The sequence below is a fragment of the Elaeis guineensis genome, chromosome 4 (assembly GCF_000442705.2).
Source record: "Elaeis guineensis isolate ETL-2024a chromosome 4, EG11, whole genome shotgun sequence".
Taxonomy (NCBI): Eukaryota; Viridiplantae; Streptophyta; class Magnoliopsida; order Arecales; family Arecaceae; genus Elaeis; species Elaeis guineensis.
Genome location: NC_025996.2, coordinates 16,101,940 through 16,123,348, shown reverse-complemented (window position 1 = coordinate 16,123,348; position 21,409 = coordinate 16,101,940). Strand labels below are relative to the sequence as shown.

General features: G+C 39.2%; 1 protein-coding gene across 8 annotated transcripts in view; it reads left to right on the top strand.

The window, feature by feature from the left end:
- Window positions 1–16,297, top strand: part of LOC105043678 (probable helicase CHR10) — a 36,772-nt gene extending 20,475 nt beyond the window's left edge. For 4 of the 8 annotated variants that reach the window (XM_010921328.4, XM_073255690.1, XM_010921329.3 and 1 more), the window contains 6 exons: window positions 1,959–2,084; window positions 2,172–2,836; window positions 3,795–3,940; window positions 9,425–9,589; window positions 15,614–15,722; window positions 15,818–16,297. In XM_010921328.4, the coding sequence (XP_010919630.1) occupies window positions 1,959–2,084; window positions 2,172–2,836; window positions 3,795–3,940; window positions 9,425–9,589; window positions 15,614–15,722; window positions 15,818–15,851 (1,245 nt within the window). In that variant the 3' untranslated portion in view covers window positions 15,852–16,297. Of the gene's footprint in view, window positions 1–1,958; window positions 2,085–2,171; window positions 2,837–3,794; window positions 3,941–8,453; window positions 8,863–9,424; window positions 9,590–15,613; window positions 15,723–15,817 lie in introns of those variants that run through there. The other 4 variants (XR_012140676.1, XR_012140675.1, XM_073255691.1 and 1 more) reach the window with 4 other exon arrangements.
- The last annotated feature ends 5,112 nt before the right edge of the window (window positions 16,298–21,409 follow it).

Sequence of the window (21,409 nt, the reverse complement as noted above, 5' to 3'; positions counted from 1 at the left end):
AATACCATACCGTCCCCAGAGCAAATTGAGATAGGGTCTAGTTCCAAGATTTAAACCCTTGCTTGAAACCCGCATGAAGAATTGTTTGGTTCCAAGATGTAATAATAGGCCCTCCAACTTTCTTTTTTGGGCAATTTATCTTTGCACTGCCATCCCGCATAAATGGCTGGTGTTGTATGATGGTTCTAACATGGGATTTAAATATTGGTGCATATTGGCTGTATCATACTATACCAACATACCCCTCTACACCATACCTTATTGGCACATGGTACAATATCCAAATTATACTTCGCTAGCACCAGTAGATATACTGTGCTTGTGTTGGTAACTCAATACGCCTTCCGTATTGGTTTGGCGAACTGTGATTGAGATAATCCATTGTTGCTGTGAGCAGGATGCGGCGAAGGAGGGATCGTGAGGTGGAGAGAGCAGAGAGAAAGCCCTTGATGGCTCTCGAAGAAGTGATGGATGTCTCAGCAAAAAAAAAGGCAATGGATTGATTAATTACCACAATCGACTTGCATGGTTGAACTGCCCGGATCGATGTTGGTTCGCGTTGGTACAGGTTGTGAGCATACCTAACCCAACGCAGCCTCTGTATCTCCCAACCTAGCACAATCCAACCCATGATCGGGTTGGGATTTCTCTGACCCAACACGCCAAGCCACTTTTTAAGCTAACTTCGGGTTAGTCAAGTTAGTGAGGTCAGGTTGGGTTGTGCTATGTTAATTGGATTAAATCCTTTCGAAATTTGAATTGGAATTTTTAAGATAGAGGAAAGGTTTGGCATGTTCTTTCGGATGTATATTGGTCAGATTGAGGCCACAACCATTTATCAATTTCAATGCTATACTTGTACATAATTTTACAAAAATAAAGATACAACTTTAAAACATATAGATAACCTATATGAATTATCTAGTTATTTATACATTAGATTTGGCAATTTTGGGTTGGGATTGAAGGTCAACCCTCACCGTACCCTACCTGAGGTCGAGTTGGATTTTTCAAGCTAAGCCTTCCCAATAAGCGGGTTGCGGTAGCGCGTTTGGATTGAGCCCAACCAGATTGCATCTCTAAAAGATGGATATTGCTTTCTTTTATCTCCAAGCTTCTGTCTCACTCCAAAAGTGCATCCTGCAGTTGCTTTGTATTTGCAGCAGGGCAAATAGGAATCCTCTTCTCCATTCCCTTTGAGCAGGTGTGGTAATCAATAACTCTGAATCTCACTATAAGGGGTGCTAGCTACAGGATACATAAAATAAAGTGCTTGTTTGGTGGGCCTTTGATATAGAATTGCACTTTGATTTTGTGTAACAGTATCGTCAATGGCTACTCAGAATCGGTTTTAATGGAACTAGTATATGGGAGTAATATAAAATCACTAGATCATATATGATGCTTACTTTATGCATATACTGAACAAATGAGAATATATGTGCCTGCCTTTTTGCTAGATTTCCATTCCCCTGCTCAGAGTTTCCTCTTAACATAGGATCAGAATGTAAGAATGGAACTCTACCCTCAAAGATTTGGGAAAATACTTTATTTAAAGACTTGTTTTAGTGAGTTGGTGAATTATTTTTCATTTTTTCTATCCTTCCGATATGGTGCAAACAGATTTTGGATTGATATATTTTGTGGGTAAAACATGGAAATGCATCTCCCATTCACTTGGTAAACAATGTGAAGAATGCAGACCTGAATATTGCTGAAGCTCTGTGATCATGATATCATTTAAAGTCCTGTGCGACATTGGTTGTTATGTGTCTATGCTTGATGAATATTATAACTACAGAAATAGATGTCTTCGCATGTTTTTATTGTTTACTCATTTTCTATTAATCCTAAAGTACAATACTGAACATCTTCTTTTTTATTAAGCTGTCATTCTATGTTTGATGTGCATTATGCATTCCATACCATTCATCATTTATGGTCAGAAGTGGTTTTAGGTTATATTTTATGAGCAAGACTGGAACCCGCAAGTGGACAAGCAGGCTTTGCAGCGCGCTCACCGCATTGGTCAAATGAACCATGTCCTATCAATAAACCTAGTAACAGAACATACCATAGAGGAGGTAATGAAAAAGTTATACACAATATCTGAAATAATGTTTCTTTTGGAATTTATATACTGCTTATCAATTGTAGTGGTGTACATCTAGGTAATTATGCGAAGAGCAGAGAGAAAGTTTCACCTCAGCAATCATGTGATTGGACAAGATAATGAAGTACAAGGAGCAGGGAAAGATGCTGGGTTTGATGCTGGTGACATGCGATCTCTCATTTTTGGATTACATGTATTTGATCTGACAGATCTCAACAAGGATACCACAAATGGAGAAAATATGGTAGAACTAAATGCAATGACTGAAAGGGTGCTCAAAATGCGTAGTCATGAGCCATCAGACAAGGACGACTCCAAGTTTGAAATTAACCCAACAGATTTGTTGAATAGCAGTGATGTGTTTATGAGAACCAGTTCAGCCACCACCACTTTTGACCCTGAACTCGATGAAGCTTCATATCTATCTTGGATTGAAAAGTTTAAGGAGGTTTCACAAGCGACAAAGAGTTCCACTCCAGAACTGGAAAAGAGAAGATATGTGTCAGAAGAAAAGCAATTAAAACATGAAGCTGATAGGAAAAAGGCAGAGGAGAAGAAATTGGCCAAGTGGGAAGCTCTTGGTTACCAATCATTGGCTATCAAAGATCCTGATTTCATGGTGGATAATAATATGATGTCAGATCGAGGGTCCGTCCAATTTGTGTATGGAGATTGTACTGAGCCATCAAAAATTTGCCCTATGGAGCCTGCTATGATATTTAGGTAATATTTTTGCCTTTTCGTAACTTATAACAAATTCTCCTATCTAGTTTCATTTACGTGTTTGTTTCTTTGTTCACATTCTCTCTCTTCCCTTTTTCTTACGTACGACCAAATAATAAGTCCTACATTGGAATATCTGTGAGAGTTCTACAAATTTCCTTGTTTTCCAATCTGTACTAGAAGGGCTAAGGGGTTTTTTCTCTTAGATGAAAATACCAAATATCAATTATTAAGATGATCATATGCAAATAGTCTTTGAACTTTCTATATCTTGCACAAGAATTTCAGGAAGCAAATTTTTCAGTGTTTGGTTAGAATTTTAGAAGCAGTGCTGTTCTTCAACTAGAACTGAAACCAGATTGGATACAAATCAGATACCACCGTATCTATATCCATATTTGTTTTGTCTGACGAATACAAATATGGATACGGATATTATTCGGATGCAAAAATTTATATCCATATTTGTTTTAAACGGATATGGATACAATTCGGATATTGGAAGTATGGATATCATTATAAATATTACTTAGATAATTAGACTTTATGACTGCAGAATCAAAAATATTACTAAATAGATGATAAATTAAGTTAATAACATGTTTATATCGTTGCATATTTTTCTTAAAATTTAATAAGTACTATATAACATTATATGGGGTTACATATAGATTCGGATATTCGGTTATAGATCGGATAGTTGTCTATCCATATCTATATCTATTTTTATTTGACGGATATGGATACAAATACGGATATTAGTCGGATCCTCAAATTTCTATTCATATCTGGATTGATTCAGATATGAAAATGGATCCGGACGGATAATATCCATACCACTTTTACCCCTATCTTCAGTTGAACTATACAAGTCCTTCCTCCCAGTTTATTATATATTAATATCTGCTTCATACAGAAACTACCTTTTCTTATGGCTTATCAGAAGTTTTGTTTGCAGTTGTGTAGATACTTCTGGAAATTGGGGTCATGGAGGAATGTTTGATGCTCTAGCCATGCTTTCAACATGCATACCAGATGCTTATCATCAAGCTTTTGAATGCGACGATCTTCATCTGGGAGATCTTCACTTAATAAAATTAAATGGTTAGTCTTTATATCTTGCAATTGTCACCACCATTGCCCTGTACCATATTTTTATTTTCTTCTTATTGTGATTTTATTTGTTAAGTGGTTCTATATAGTAAAACAAATAAAGTAAAGACACCAAATCGGCAGGAATGTTGCCTTCAATGAACCAAGAAGCTTTATACCATTAATACATGCTCATAAACATATTGCAGATAATTAGCATCCTGGTCTTTGTTTGAAGTTCTTTAGTGCTATTGAAGTATCAGAAAGTAATTAAATTCAATTTCTTATGGCAGGGCACAATAGCCACTTTAATACTTGGCAATTGTGCATGGACAATCGATCATCTTGCTCATTAAAAATCTAGCTCCTGACATAAGAAATGTCTAGAATTTTTTGTCAATTCACAAAGATATCAAAACCTAAGATAGTGTAACGTTGTATCAATTGTGATAACAATAGACTCCTGGTTTTGTTTCTTGTAAACTTCAACTAGAACTTTGACCGCCCCCTTTGCAATTATAGCATCTTTAACCTTACAATTCATTTTGTTGAGTTCCTGTCTGGGATTATCTCAAAATCAAGCAATCAAGTCTCATTGTGTTTGAACAGCCATTTGTTGTTTACCCAAACAAAAAATAACCTGCTTGTTGTGTAAATGTTTTCCATTCAGATGCACTAACATTAGGTCTTGTATCTCTCTTCCAAGTCTCCTTCCCAGCTGACCTGGAAAGAGAAAATGGACTGTCTTTGTGATCAATACTGGGTAAGATAGAGTCTTGGTTAGCTCGAAGGTAACTTTGATGGACAGTATCATTTCTTGTTTCGGTAAACTATAGTGTTATTTCTTTGAATATGCTCAAAATACTACATGGATCTTAAGGTAAATTTTCTTTATGCCATGTTTTCTAGTGAACCAAAAATTTTAAGATTGATTTTCCCCTCTTCATATTATGTGTCAACAATTTGTTTGATATATAATGCTGTTACTCATTGTTATGGTGGTAAAACTGAGGAACTTATGATGCCGCATTTGGTAGGGGACCATAAAAAATCGAGTTTTCTTCCAATTTGGGTATTTGCTGCTATGTTTGCTTTAACAATTTTAAATATTTTACATAAATCAAGGTTTGTTGGACCAGTGCTGGGGGTCGTATCGACTGGTGACTAGTTTAGTACGGTTCTTGTATGTACCATACCAAGTGGAGGTGTATTGGAACCAAGAGGAAGAGGGAGAGGGGGGGGAGAGGGAGGAGAGGAGAGAAAGAAAGAGGAGAGGGAGAGGCATACCTCATGGGCAGTGATAATAAAACCCTAAGTTGCAAAGTTGTCATTGTCACAGCACCTTAATTCGAGCTGGCATCATCTTTGTAGGGGCTGTCATTGTTGTGGAGCATCAAGAAAGAGGGGAGAAGATTGGGAGAGGAGAATCAAGAGAAAAGGAGAGAGTGAGAGGAGAATCAAGAGACCAGGAGAGGGAATCAAGAGAGAGGGGGAGATGGACAGAAGAATAGAGAGAGCGAGAGAGGATTGGGACTTTAGTAGGTGTTTTTTATAAAAAAAATTTGGTTCAGCTCTGGAATTGGATCAATTAGCCGAATCGTCCCGATATGTAGTCGTCCTAGTTTTGTATGCCCTCAAAACTGCTTGGTTTAGGATGGTTTGGCAATCCCTACTAATAATCTAGATTTGTTGAACTATTACTAGGGCTTATATCGGATGGAGCTAGTTCGACACAGTATGGTCCATACCATGCTATTGTGGGGCATAATTGAAATAAGGGGACGGAGGGGGGATGGAGAAGGAGAGAGAAGAGAGTGAGGGAGACGAAGAGGGAGGGAGGAAGGGAGGGAGAGGGGGGAGGCTTATGGCTTATGGGTGATAGTGATATGGCACCCGATGCTCGAAAATGAAGAGAGGGAGGGATCACTTCCCTCTCACTTGGCCTTAACAGCATGGCATCCAATGCCCGAAAATGAAGACAAGAAGAAGAATGGAGGAAGAAGTGGAAGGTTGAGGACTAAACCTTGACCCTAGCAGAGGGAGAAGAGAGAGAGAGAGAGAGAGAGAGAGAGAACGAGGAGGCTTATTGATGGCATCAGCGTCAGAGAGGGGGGAGCGAGCAGCATCTGGTGGCATCTAGTGAGCTAATGAGAGAGGCTCGAAGGCTCTCAATCCATTAATCAGGGGGAAGGGGATTTTATATACAAACTGACATGAGTGGTTGAACCATCTTGGGCTGGCATCAATACGGGTCGAACCATCTGGTTCAAATCGGTTCGGAATTGTTGCTAATAATATTTATATGTGGTTGAAGATAGGTCTTTTAAAAAATCCTCAGTCGTGTGTCTATGTGCTTTTTTTTGGAGCACGTGGGGGTTATTGCAATCTCGATTTTACCATGCTAATACTAGCCATGTATTAGTTTGCTCTTAGATTTGCATGTGCCTATGTATGCATGTGTCTGTTTGGGGGTTGGGGGCATCACTTTTGACATAGACTAGCATTGTTGAAGCAAATTTGTTGAGAAACCTTGGACTAGATTGTTGTTGTTTTCTCCTTTTTTTTAAAAAAAAAATTGTGGTAATAAGGGGATGCTTTTGTGATGACACATGGCATACTTATAGGATGTGCTTTTTATTGGGGATCATTTGGCTTGTTTGCTCCTCTATGATATATTTTCTAGAAATTTAAAATACATTTCAGTTGAGAAATCCTGCATCTTTTATCAAACCCTACAATACAATTTGATTTGCTCAAGACATCTCATGTATTATATTGTCTACTTTATGACATGGAATGTTGGAGTAGGCACAATTTATTACACAACATTTAACACAATCCAATTATGGTTCTTGTTCAGGACAAAGAGCTTGTTTTATGTGAAGAGTTTATGGAACTAATGATTACTTGTTCTGATTGCCACATTTCTTTGTACCATCTGTCTTTAATAATGTATTAATACTTGAGAGTGAAAAATTGTAATATAGTTATTTCACTAGCTATTAAGTAGAAAACTGAAATTTAGGAAGATGCAGGTTAAATCTTGTTTGCTAGTGACAATAGTTTGCACTTTCTAGAAATATGTTAACATATTTATGATAAGTAATGTAACACTTCATTCAGCCTATTTCTTTTGTGATTTAAAAATTGATCTACTTTTTATAATATTTTTGCATCTCTGTAGTTGATGCAACCAAGGATCGCTGACTCAAAACCGGATCTCGTGCTGGCAGGCTGGTGGTATGAGTCAGTACGTCTTTGTACCGAATCCAAATCGACATGGAAACGGGGGATGAATCGGGGAGGAAAAGAGAGAATGAGAGGGGGGAAGGAGGGAGAGGGAGGGAAGGAACGGGTGGCTGACAGAGATTGTTGCGGTGGCTATCGGAGTGCCATCGAGGCCTCCCAAGCTCCGTGGTCCGCGAGAGAAATTAAGAAGAGAGAGATCGGGGAGAGGAAGGAGGAGAAGGTGGTGCGGAGGCTATCGAGTGGCCGTCATGGCTGCTAGGCGATCCAAAAGCCCCCCACAATCGCCACTGGTTCGAGACAGTGGCTGCGCCCCTATTTCATCGGATTTTTAGAAAATCCGACATAGTGAAGCTGGCAATGGGTTTGCCGACTTCACTGTATATTGATAAAAATCTAACGAAACAATGAAGCTGGCAAACCCATTATCGACTTCACTGTACGTCGGATTTTTTAAATAATCTTCGCTCCTGTGTCGAACCGGCAACGGCCGCGGGGGGTTTTGGGCAGCCCGACAGCCTCCCTGCCACCTTCCCTTTCCTCCGCTCCTCTCCCCCTCTATCTCTCTCTTTCTTCTCAGTCTCTTGTGGAGGACCATGGTGACCTCGAGTCTCGACGGCCCTTCGGTGAAATCGATGGGCCACCACTCATCTTCCCCTCTCCTTCCCTCCCCTCCTCTCTCTCTTCCTCTTTTTCCTTCTCCTATCTTCGTTTTCGCCAGCATGCCAAATTGGACATCCGAGCCACATCGGTTGGCCATCAATAGGGTTCAGCATGCCCCAAACCATCCGATTCGGACCGGTTTGATGAATCATGGATGCAACATTTCTGACTAATAATTTAGTTGCAGTTTTTTTATCATATTACACCGAATGCTTTCATATTGTTTCTATCACCAACAGAAAAAATTGTTCCTATCCATGTCATCATATGCTTCGTCAATTCTTGTGATCATCTACCAGCATGTGAGAAATGATGGTGCCAAGTGGTCAATGAATGAAATGATGCTGGACATATACACTTACAGTCATAATACTTTATTTTGCTCTCTGTGGCCAATGTTACCCAACTAATCAGAAACATGATCATTAGGACATAAACTGAATTCTAATGTTTGCATGATGAAAAGTAAAGGCATGGTTAATTAAAGGTCGTAAAGCATTGAAAGAGAGCAACATAGATGCTAATTGTATCATCTTCAGACTATCAAACATGAGTCCCAACTAAAAGAATGCTAGTCTGTCTTGAGTAACTAATTTTGAGTTGGAAAAACTCATAGATGTGCAGGTCAAGGATTCATGTCCCAGTGTGTTGCCGCACCATTCTGATAAAAGAATGTTACCTGATGGCTTTGCTCAAGAACTGGGACATCTTGGCCACCCCAATTTATGCCAACCCGGATGGACTTGGACACTGCATTACGAAACTTGGGAGGACCCTGAATCCTGGATGCCATTTTTTTTATTATTTTTCTCTCTTCATTCTTATTGTTAAAAATGGTTGTTCCGTTCAGTCGTGGTAGGTCCTAACCTGTCCTGGTACTAGAACCACGGCTAGGGACTAGACTGGGATACATACTAGAACCACAGCTAGTCCCTGGATGGTAATCATTGTTTCTTTAAAAAACTTCCATGTTGTGTTTCAGCTCAGACGGATCTCAAATGAAGGAAGCTGAGGAAGGCAGTATGGTTTGTTTTTTTTTGGCGAATACTGCTTTGAGCATTGGTTTTTTCTTCATTATTTTAAACTTGTATGCATGACACTATCAGAAAGATCTCACCATAAGTGACCAATGAAGTCAGTCATTTTAGACAGAAGAATGTATTTGGCCAACTTCATCTTGGTAATGGAGGCAACATATTAGTTTGGCAACCTTGGTGGGATAATATACAACAGGTATTTGGAAAGAAAACCATGGTTAATAGGTGTTGGACAAGGAAGGTATGAATCACATTTTTCCAAGAAGCATTAGGAGATGGACATGTTTTGAGGCCAAGAAAATTCTTTTCATTGGGAATCCAACTAAAGCTAATTATGAAGCAATAGAATATAAGTCTGAGGAGCATGTTTAAATGTTACATTTATAGATCATCACCTGTGTGTGTGTGTGTGAGAGAGAGAGAGAGAGAGAGAGAGAGAGAGAGAGAGAGCTTGTACTTCATCCATACAGCACCTATGTTATTCAGTATTCTGTGTGATTATCTCTGCAGATATCATGTTCCACTTTTGTAACTATTTATCGTACCTCAGGAACCCACAGTGACAAAGGTGATGTCCTAGATGTTCCTGTGTGGGTGGCACTAGCTGTTGTACAGTCATATAATCCAAGACGTAAAGTTCCCAGGAGTGATATATCTATAACTGATTTAGAAAGATGCTTGTCAAAGGCATCTTTCTCAGCTGCTCAGAATTCTGGTAATTATCTCGATCCCTATGCTTTACATTGAAACTTGTTGATAATATTCTCTTTCTATTTATGTATTTTCTGTCTTTATGTCATTATGAAGCTCTCAAATAGAAAAATTGAAAAAATGGCTCTGAGCTCTATTTCTTCTCTCAAACAGCTTCAACTTTTATGCTTTATGATGAAGTGTTTTACAATATAAAGGCACACGCACAAGTATTCTCATCAACTTTAGTAGCAAAATATTCCCTTCTAGATGTTAAATAGTGTTTTGTTTGTGTGTCTGCTTTTGCATGCACATGTGCTTGCCATGAATCTGGTAATCGTAGAATCAAATGATCAAATTTCAAAACTAAAATCTATATTTTAAATATATTCTAATGGACATGGTCATTATGAAGACTCATGCGGGCTTGTGTTTAGTCTCACATTGATTGTGCACGAAAAAGATCTGGGGTACTTACATAGAGCCGGGAAAACCAAATAATGCATTTTGGCAAGGTGAGATATTGGATCATTACAAGTAGTGTATCAAAATAGACTTGGTTCACGGCCCATGTAAACTAGGGATACTGTAGCATAGGCTTTTTTTAGTGCCGACTGCAATATGATCACCGATCATAGTGTTTGTAATTGGATTTAATTGGATTTGTACCCTTAGCCTAGTGAGGATGCCAAGAGTTAAACCATTGGGGGTGGGTGTATATGAGGGCTTGTGCAAGCATGTGTTTGCTCTTATATCAGTTGTGCGCTGGGAATATCTAGATACTTATGCAAGATCAAGAAACCCACATAATAACCTCCAACTAGCATTTTTAGGTGAGGTCTTGGATTATCATAAATGGTATTCGAGCTAATCCGGTCTGTGGCCCATATATAATAAGGGACACTGCAGTACAGGCCCTTTTGGAGTGGACTATGTGCTGATCATGGTGATTATGACTGGATCTTTGTGATTGGACCCTTAGCTTGGCGAAGACAACATGACTTAAATAGGGAGATTATGTGAGGACTCGTACAAGCATATGTTTAGTCCCTCAATTGTGTGTTGGGATTTGGGAAGATCTCAAGTACTTGTTCTGGGTCGAGGAATTTAAGTAATACCTTTTATATGGCTTTTTGGGGTAAGATCCTGGATTGCTATAATCATGGATGCATAATGCATCAAGATTACGGTTAATAGTGCATTTGGATACAGAAAGCTGAAATTGCACATGTGATGACTTTTAAGTTTCCTTCTTCCTTTTTTTATTTTTTATCCAATTGGCAAAATAATTGATTTAGCAGCAACCAAAGACAAGGTACAAGGTTCTTATAACGAAGAAGGAAGCAAATGGCAAAACAAGATTAAGATTCATAGCTGTAAGGAGAAATGAAATAAACAATAGGTTCTAACTCAGTCAGCGTTACATCAGAAAATAGATTATTCATGATAAAACAAAACCAACATTAGCAAGTAACTAGAAGAGCATCAACTATACAAGCAGAACCTGGTAAGTTCAACTATTTGCTTAGATTTGTGTTGATTCAACAATTGACACAAAATGCAAAAGAGTGGGCGTGATACTCAGTTTGCTCATTGAGCCAACTGAAGAACTCGACCAACTACTGTGCCACATTTGGTCTTGTAATACATATGTTTTTCACCGTAAGAATTTTGCTGTCTATTGGTCACATTTGTGCCTTGTGAATTCCATTTTAGTTAATTTATTTTTTCAAATTCTTAATTTTTATCCATTTTAAAGCTTGGTTAAGATTCATTAGTCATCCAAGTACAAGGAGCAGGGAACTGGCACTTTTAGATGATTTTTGGGGCCAAATGTTTAAGAAGTATCCAAAAAAAATTAATCATCTTAAATTCAATATACTCATCTTGCTGCTGCATATTAATTTGAATAGACGATGATTAAACACTGATAATAGTACTTGGCCACAATGGTTGTTAGCTTTTGAAAGTGGATGCAGGAGTGGGAGTAGGATCAGGAAATCAAAGATCAATGCAGAAAATTTGCCTGAAGTACTCCATGCATGTTACGAGTTACCAGAAGAGTAATCAAGGATGACTTTTGAGTTTTCAAACTATTTCCCACTCTATATATTACACTTATTGGGGATTAATATTATGATCAAATGATGCCTTACAAGTGTTAACTCGGCATTGAAATAGTTTTGATCATGGTCCGTCAAACTAGTATTGGGTGCGATATCGGTCACCAATAGGTATGGTAGAGCATCGTTCAATAATATACCGGCACATGATATGGTATGGCATAGCAATAATATATTTAGGATTCTGATGTTGTTTTAATATCTTTTTTTGTTATCAAGTGGTCTTGAAGTGCAATTAAAGCATATATAATTGAATATACATGTAACATAATAAATGGACTTAAAGTATACACTATAAAATACATAACGATATCGAAATTTTTTTTGTGTCTGTCCTGACATCTAGGCCTATGATATTACACTAGATCTTCTCTGCTACTTGGAATCTCTGTGGGTTAAGGCACGAAGATCTAAATCATGAATGGTGGCCTCTAATGGTATGTCTTTGGACTTCTCCTTACTTCCAAAGGCCCCAAACATAAAGGCTATCCCCTCGCGGCCTCTACTAACAATCTTTTTGACTAAAAAGGTCTTCCTATGTACTGGATCTGCCTTGGTGAATCCAAAAGTAGAACCTGACTTGTATTGAGAAGGCCACATTGAGCCCCGTGCCTAGCAATCTCCTTCTTCTACCATTGGCTATTTAAGCTCTCCTAGATAGTTAAATTATATTGTAATGCAAAAAAACCATCAAATTATTTCAAAAAAACATGTTTCTACATCATCTATGCAAAATGCTAATCATACTGATCTTTTATTAGAATTATTAATTTTTTTAATTGATTTTTATATGATAAATTGATATTTCATAATAAGATATCTACAAAATTAATTCTAATTCAGATTAACTTAGAAATCTACCAGGGATGCTACATTATAGTCTTATTTCAATTTATCATTATTTTAATTGGTTATTTAAAAATTGATAAATTTTTATTTTAATACAAAAAATCAAATTATTACTTCCAAAAATACTTCTCAATTACTATACACTAATTTCTTTAAAAGTTTTTGTAATTATTTAAATATTTTTACTTAATTTTAATCATAAAATAATATTATTATAAAATTATATATGTAATTAATTTTAATTCAGATTAGTGTAGCACCCTATGAATGGAGCTATATATATTTTTCTCAACATAAATATTTTCTAATCACCACTTATTTTTAAAATTTATTTAAATTGGGCCTAGGTTGCTGTGCACATGATCATGCCCAAATTCAAGCAAAGTGCTGTGAAATTGAGATAGCATGTAGCAAGCAAACCCCTATATCTGTTACTAATTTTACAAAAATTTTAGCATATCTTATTTATTATTTTTTAATTTGAAATATAATTTTCAATCCAAAAATGTTATATACTTAACAAAAAATTGTGATCTTGGCTACACCACATAGATTATCCATAGATCTACAATGTTTCATAAAATCTTGCTGAAATCCAAAATTTTTTGACATTATCTCCCATTATTTTCTCATTTTGAGCAATTTTTGGCATGAAAAAGAAAAAAAAAAAGAGAGGGAAGGGGAGACGATGAGAGAAGCAAAGAAGGCATGGGAGGCCTTTCAATATCCACTGTATTTGTTGTTTCAATATCTTTTTTGTCAATTTATCCGCACAAAAAAGGAGAATAGGATAATGATGAACAAGCCATTGTGCCCAAGTTTTGCCGAACCGTCCTAAACCAAATGGTTTAGAGCATGTCGAATCATATCATGGCCTATTGGTGCAGCTCGGGCATTCAATTTGGAACATCGATGAAAATGGAGGGAGGGAGAAGGAAAGAGAGGAATAGAGGGAGGGGAGGGAAGGAAAGAAAAAATCCGATAGTGGCCGTCGGTGGCCGTCGGAGGGCTACCGAGGCCCTCGAATGACCGAACTGTGGAAGGAGAGAGGAAAAGAGAGAGGGAGGGGGGGACAAAAGGAGGGGGAGGTCGCGGGGAGGCCAGCGGTTGCCGTCGGAGGGCCGCAAAGGCTCCCGAAAGGTGGAAATCTCCCCCAACCCTGGATCGTCCCTGTTTCGAACCAACGAAAGCCTCTAGCGAGGGGCAGGGGGGAGGGATTCTAGCCTTCCAGGAGCCATCGCAATCCTCCAGTGGCCACCACTGCCCTCCCCCTCCTTCCATTCCTCCCCATCTCTCCCTCCCTCTCTCTCTCTCTTTTCCTCTCTCTCCCTCCACAATTCGATCACCGAGGGCCTCCAGGCCCCTCTGATGGCCACCGTCGGCCTCTCTTTCTTTCCCTCTCACCCCCTCCCCTCCCTCTCTCTCTCTTTTCTGCTCCAGTTCTCCCTCTCCTCGGCTTCTTTGTCATGTCGGTTCCGATATGAGGGTGTATCGAACCATACTACCAGCTGGCTGGCACAGGGCCCGGTTCTAGTTCTACTTTTCTTGGTTGTGCCTGTCACATCTCCATCTAGCCAATTAAGTTGTTTCTATTTGGTCTGTATTACTATTTATATAAGAGCCTTGAATTATTTGAAGGCATGGTTCACATTAGCTAAAATCAAAGATTAGCATCCCGATGTGTCCGGTCAATCCTTACTATTTCAATAAAGGAATGGTATCTAGGACATCCTAGGACATTGGTTTGCACATGAACTGGGATATCGCAACCTTGCCTGTTGGTACCAGTTGGGTTGGCCTAGGTTGATTGCATCCTAACACTTGGGATGACCTGGTGCATGGGGGACACAACTTTTCCCTTTAGTTTTCATCATTCTTTTTGTTAATGGTCATTCTAGCCTGTACCTATCCATTCCGACCTATCTTAGTGCTGTACTGACCCAGGACCAAACTGTGATGGGTGCCGGTGCAAGGACTTTAGTGCTTGGCTGAAGTGGTTATGAGTTGACAATGTGAGCAAGGATGCTCCTTCTACAAGATTGAATACTTCAGTCACTTCATTTTACAAATCTAAGTTTATCACCTCCCAAGAAATTCCTTACAAAATAGAGAATAAATAAATAAATAAAAGGCTGTACACTTAGTATACTTCTCTAGTACTGTTTTACTATTTACATTCAGGATCTGTCTATAGTATATTGGTAGAAATCAATTTATCTAGTCATAAGCTTTTTCTAGAATTACTACCTCCAAATTATTAATCCTTTGCCTCGTGTTTGCACACTCTCATCTGTAATGCAAGCTATGGTAAGCAAATTTTTGGGCAGTTAAGTCAAATATCATATAAGGAACAGGTGTTTAGTCAAGCTGGAGTTATTGAGTGACTTGCATAGAATGCTAATTACCTAGTTCACATGAACAGATAAAACATTTATATGCATTTGGGGTCATGACATTAGAGATTAGTGCTTTGATTAAAAAAGATTGGATCAATTGCATTGCATTTGTAACAGAAGCTGATAATTTCACATAATTGATTCAACTTCATGAATATAGCTGCATTGCAGGAAGTTGCAAACCCAGTACCATTAGCAAGATAAACTAGACAATATTGAGCTTAGAGATAGATTATGCCAGCATATGCTATTTTGATGGGTGATAATATTTCAGGGAGTGAAGTGTCATGAGTATGTTCTTTCAACCATTCACTATAAGAATATGCTAAAAAGGGTAATTGGATTGGAAATTCTTGTCTTCTTAGATCCTCTGTCACTCCATGATAATAGATGACACATTAGATTCCTATTACCTAAGCAGCCGGCATCATTTTTCTGTCACTTATGAACACTTCGAGCAGCAGCTCGTGACAGACGGCTTCCCAAGGTTATGTTAAATTGTTAGGAGTCATCGATGAGCTTATCCATGCCTCTCTCACACACACGCACTCTCGCACACAGATGCATGCAAGTTTGCAAATGATGCATAAAATACGATTAGCCAGAGCATGAAATTTTGCCACTATTTGTTGATCTCAATTGTTTTACCATTATTCATATTGTTGTGGGTTGTCTTCAAAGCATCTATTCATATGCCACGCATTGGCTATGGATCCCAACATTCTGAGTGGTACACAGTGGAACGCCTCCTTCGAAAGTATGCTTCGATCCATGGCATTAAAATTTTTGTGTAAGCCCTTAAATTTGCCTCATTTTATTGTTGTCTTTTGCTGCCTTGGTTAAGCCTCTCTTCCTTCGTCATAATCCTGGCAAATGTATTTACAGGTACTACTTTCGCCGTCCATCGAAAGAACAATAGAAGTATGAACATATTAGGTTCCCATGAGAAGCCATGTGTTGTGAAGGACACTGTATATCGGCGTCGACTGCTATGTTACCAGGACGGAAAATCGATAAGATGCTGGTAGTGTATGTTTACCTTTCTCATTCAGGCCCTTGGTGTAACGTTACGAGGAAATGTTTGTGAGTGTAGCTTGAAAGAAATATACGGTCATGTAAGCATTGTGGTGGGGGAGGGGGGGGTTGGAGTGTAGAGGGACCGTCTGCTGCATCTACGGAAGGATATCAGGCGATAAACAATGATTCGTGATTTAGTTGTCCTTGGCGGCCCGGGTTGGGACGGGAAAAGATGGGGCGCTCCAAGAATATGATGTAACCTTTTGATGTAGTCGCTATAATTGAATCTCCTAGATGGTTCGATCACTTTGGGAAGGAGCATTGCGCGCAAAAGAGATGAGGGGACCACTGCATTCGTGAATCCTAGGATCACCGTGGTATGCAAGTTTCATTGTTTAACGGATTTAATGTCACCAAAGGGAAACATGTTTAAAGAGAGTGACTAATTAACAAATTTGGTGTAGATGGATAATAAGGCTGAAACTCGATCGGATAGGAATCGGATATCATCATATCTATATCCATATTTATTTTGTCTGGCGAATGCAAATATTTGTATGTAAAAATTTATATTCATATTTATTTTAAATTGATATAAATATAATTCAGATATTGAAAATATAGATATAATTATATATCTTATTCAGATAATTAAACTTTATGACTACAGAATTAAAGATACTATTAAATAGATGATAAATTAAATTAATAGCATATTTATATAATTGTATATTTTAAAAAAAAATAATAAGTATCATATAAAATTATATAAAATTACATATAGATTCGGATATTTAGATATGGATCGGATAGTTGTTTATTCGTATTTATATTTTTTTTTATGAATAAAAATATAGATATTAATCAGATTTTTAAATTTTTATCGATATTCAGATTGATTCAGATACGAAAATGGATCCGGACGGATAATATTCATACTATTTTCATCTCTAATGGGTAACGAGCTGCTAGTTGGACTTTGGTACACCATCGAACCACTTCCTCCCCCCACCCCCGCTTGTGGAAGTGATTTTCTAGTATGAATCATCTACCGTACTTAATTGTTATAAAATTTGAAAGCTAGAATTGGTCATGTAAGATGTAACTTGCAAAATAATATACATAGATATGTATATAGGTATCATGTATTCACACATGAAGATAGATGGGTATGTTTGTGTGTGTGTGAACATATGGAATATAATTGTTGAGCGAAGTTGAGGTATGTTTATGCAACATATGTTTCAGTTTATAACTTGAAAAAAGATGGTAGTGAAATGCCAAGTTTTGCAAGGTTGTGTAGCTCAATTTTAAGAGACAAAAATAACATTGTAAATGTATGTACAATATAGATAAAGGGCAATCATATGCATACATAATAAGGGTTATTATGAGATATCTTATCCACAATTAAAATTTATATATTTTTAGTTGATATATGTAAAAATATCTATTATATGGAAGGTATATTATTTCATGGATTTTATTATTTCTACACATTCATATTTCAACTTATGCACTTACTTAGATGCTAATTAAGCAAGTGATCCTACTGATAAACGTGAAGGAAGAGAATTTCTTATATACTAACGAAGTAAAAGGCTAACAGTTATTGTCAGATTCAGTATTGAGGTTAAATATTATGCCATTGCAGATGTTACTTAAGAGTTTATTTGACTACGTTAGTTGTTGGGAGATATATGAGTGTTTGGTACCACCATTCTTCGTTGTTACAATCAAAGTGCTATTTAAATTGCGTATAATAATATTTTTTATGAACATATTAAATATATTAAAAATAAATGTTAATTTTGTATATCAACATACAGATCGTGTATGGTACGATTTCTCTCAGTTATCTTGATGGATTAAATTGTTGATATTTTCATCAAAACATATCTATCCGGATATTTTTATAATCCGGTTTCCAAACTCAAGCTAGGTTCTATTTAACCATCTTGAATTTAAGGGAGTTGTTAAGTATATTTACCATCTTATTATTGTATTAATTCATGTATGATTGATATCTTTTTATTAATCATGATGCCCTTTCCTCACTAGCCATATTGTTGGACTATATATTGATTTATGTACTTATCGTAAAAGTGGATATAACACGTAGGATTTCATCTTTTCCTCTTGCTTTAACAATATTAATGCAACTTTCATGTCATCCCTCTTGGTACTTGGTCTGCAGCATGCTAGCAACCAAGAGACGAGCAACACTGAAATTGAGACAAAACCAAAGGCGAAAAAAGCTCACGCACTTACGCAAAGGCCTGGAGGAGTGCTGCTTTGAAGCACTAAGCCATCCCACCTCTAGTTGAAGCAGGGGCGGCTCAACATCTTTGGAGGCCTAAAGCTAAAAATGAAGACAGGATCAGAGAGGGGTCTTCTTTCGGGCTCCGACTTTCGAGAAACGAAAGCGGACCGACGGGCCGCCGGCCCGACGCACAATCGAGATGGAGGGGGAGTGTCGAAAAACAAAAAAAAATAAAGAAACTTACCGGTGGAGGTCGGGGGGTGGACCGCCGCCAGGGAGGGGCCTTCTTCGGTTCTTCCAGGCTCTGGCTTTCGAGAAACGAAGGCAGACCGGCGGCCCGCTGGCCGCCGGCCCGACGCACCAAGCGGGGCGGAGGGGGAGTGCCGAAAAACAAAAAAAAAGAAGAAACTTACCGGTGGTTGTCCTGGACGGCTGACCGGACGATGTCATCGAGCCACTGGACGGCGAGGCCGCAGTTGTCGCCGGCGGAGAAGAAGCGGAGAGCCTCCTCGAGGCGCTTGAGGACGGAGAGGTAGCCGGGGAGGTCGGCGTCGGGGTCGGAGAGGAGGGGCCGCAGCAGCCACTCGAGGCCGTGGACGGCGTCATTGCGTCAAACACCTTGAGAACGGCGGCAGCGGGGCTGACGGCGCGGTCGATATGACCGTCGACGGCAGCGAGGGCGTCGCGGTGGGCGCGGATCGGGCGGACGGAGGCCTCGAGGGAGGGGAGGCGCTGGTGGATCTCGTCGAGGCGGGGGCCGTCCGGCCGGAGGCGGAGCCGCGGTCCCGCGAAGACATGGAGGCGGAGCCGCGGAGCGCCGGAGGCCTGGAGGGTGGCTCAGGCGGGACCAGGACGCCGGAGACGGAGGCGGGGGGCCTCCTGGGGGCGGGGGCCTAAGGCAAGGGCTTCGGTGGCCTTACCCTTCAGCCGCCCCTGAGTTGAAGTCTCCTTCCAATGGACCAGTAGCACCAAAACAAGCAATGGCACCTCCTGTTTTGTCATCAATTGTTGGTACTTTCTCCTCCTCCTCTGCTCCATAGTCAATACTTCCTCACTCCCATGCTGGACGTATGGCCGTTAACTGGGGTCAGAACGGCAACAGGGGCACCCTCGCCAAGCCTGGCGCCACATGAAACTACGCTTTTGTCCACGTTGCCTTCCTGTGGACCTTCGGCGCTGGTCCAACTCCACAGCCTACTCTTGCTGGCCACTGCGAGCCTTTCCCTTCTCCAATAGCTACACCGGCCTGATCCGCAAAGACATCCAGTCCTGCCGGGCCAGAGGCGTTAACGTCATCCCCTCCATCGACGGCGGGGCCTCTTGGGTTATAGCTCTTGACACTGCGTTGTTTTGACTAAACTACGTGTGGGTTCAGTTCTAAAACCTTCCGTGCCGTTAAGTTGGGAGAAGTGACCAATCTGGAGGATGCTTGAAACCAGCAAACGTCAGGGATCAAAAACATCAATATTGTTGTTTTTAATCTTCCTATCTGAGGTCGGTCGTTGAGATAGATGTGATTGAGGTGGAGCCACCGCTGAAGCTTCGTTCGAACATCTACAAAAAAGTTCTCACCAAAAATATTCTCTGATGAAGATCCTTCGACGCTCAAATCAGGAGATGAAAAACAATGAGAGAAGAGAGCGAAGAGTCGATTATGTACCTTGAAGGATCTCAAAGTCTTTATTTATAGAGGAGTTGGAGTCGTATCCGTCTCAAAGTCCTGATGATTTTCAGATTTGTCGCACAGATTGATTCGGATGAGATATTTTTTTTTTACGGGAGACTCGATCACGGAAGAATTCTATTCTATCTAGATTTTTTCAATTTTGAGGAGGAGACGGATCTAATGGAGCTTAGCTCAGCCGCAAACGAGCTATAATAAATCATCTAAAATCGAGATTTTGGAGTCTGCAAAGTAGGTGTTAGACCTCAAGTTGACTGAGATTGGTCGGCCATGTATGAGCTATGGTAGATCGGTTGAGATTGGTTGTCCGTGTATGAGCTATGATAGGTTGTCTGAAATTGTTCAGCCGTGTATGAGCTATGATAGGTCATTTGAGATTAGTCGATGTGTATGAGCTATGATAGGTCGTCTGAGATTGGTTGGCCATGTATGAGCTATGGTAGGTCGTCATCTGAGATTAGTCGGTCGCATATGAGCTATGATAGGTCGTCTGAGATTGATAGACCATATATGAGTTATGATAGGTCGTCTGAGAATGATTGGCCATGTATGAGCTATGCTATATCGTTTGAGGATGAGGTGAATCAGAATTAGATTGAGTAGAAATTGCAGCCAACTCGGTAGGTTATGTTGCACGATTTTTATCAATCATATATCTATAATTTAATAATTATTATTTTTCATAGCTCAGTTAATATCGAAGATGTAAAAGCCAAGGTCAACATATAGATCCACAACAAACATCTTCTCTGGTTTGTTGGCGGAGCCGGACACGGCTAGGAGCGGGTTGGTTCTGGCCGGGGACTTCACATATCGTTCGTCCAATGCTCAAAAAAGTCTATAGGCAAGGTTGATGCTATGGTCCAAGTATTGTGATGGCTAGACCGAGAGTAGCAAGGCTATCGAACCAGATGTTTGATTCGTATGCGGAGGTGTTGGAAGCCAACGCTTAAGCGTCTTTTGTCATGCATCCACGCCGTATATTTGAATAATTGTTCCAAGAGTTCGTGTGAGCAAATCGTTTCAGAGTCCACTACATCTAGTGATAGTCTTAATACAGCTTCTAACATTCAATAATGCAACCAAAATTGGGATTATGAGACAGCGTATATGAACCTATATTAATGAGTAACTATCCCAAAGGATGTTGTATATACGAAATTTGGACAAGTTAGGTTACACCTAGAAAAATGCTAAAACATAGCATAATTATCACAATCTTGAAGGTTCTAATACTTATGCAATTGTTGTTTAAGGTTGGAAGCCCTGTGGTTCTATTTTCCGATCCATATGGCATCATATAGGGAGGGAGGTTGTAAATTAAACCCATGTGTAAGATTATAGGTGGGACCAAACGTACCTCGAACGAGAACAAAAAGAAAAATGAAAACAAAGAACTTATAATCAAAAACTTGGGGAAAAAAGGTGAAAACAAAGAATTTATAATCAAAACCAACGGGAAAAAAGGTGGCCTAATGACGTCATATTAATTATAAAAGCAGAAATAACATTT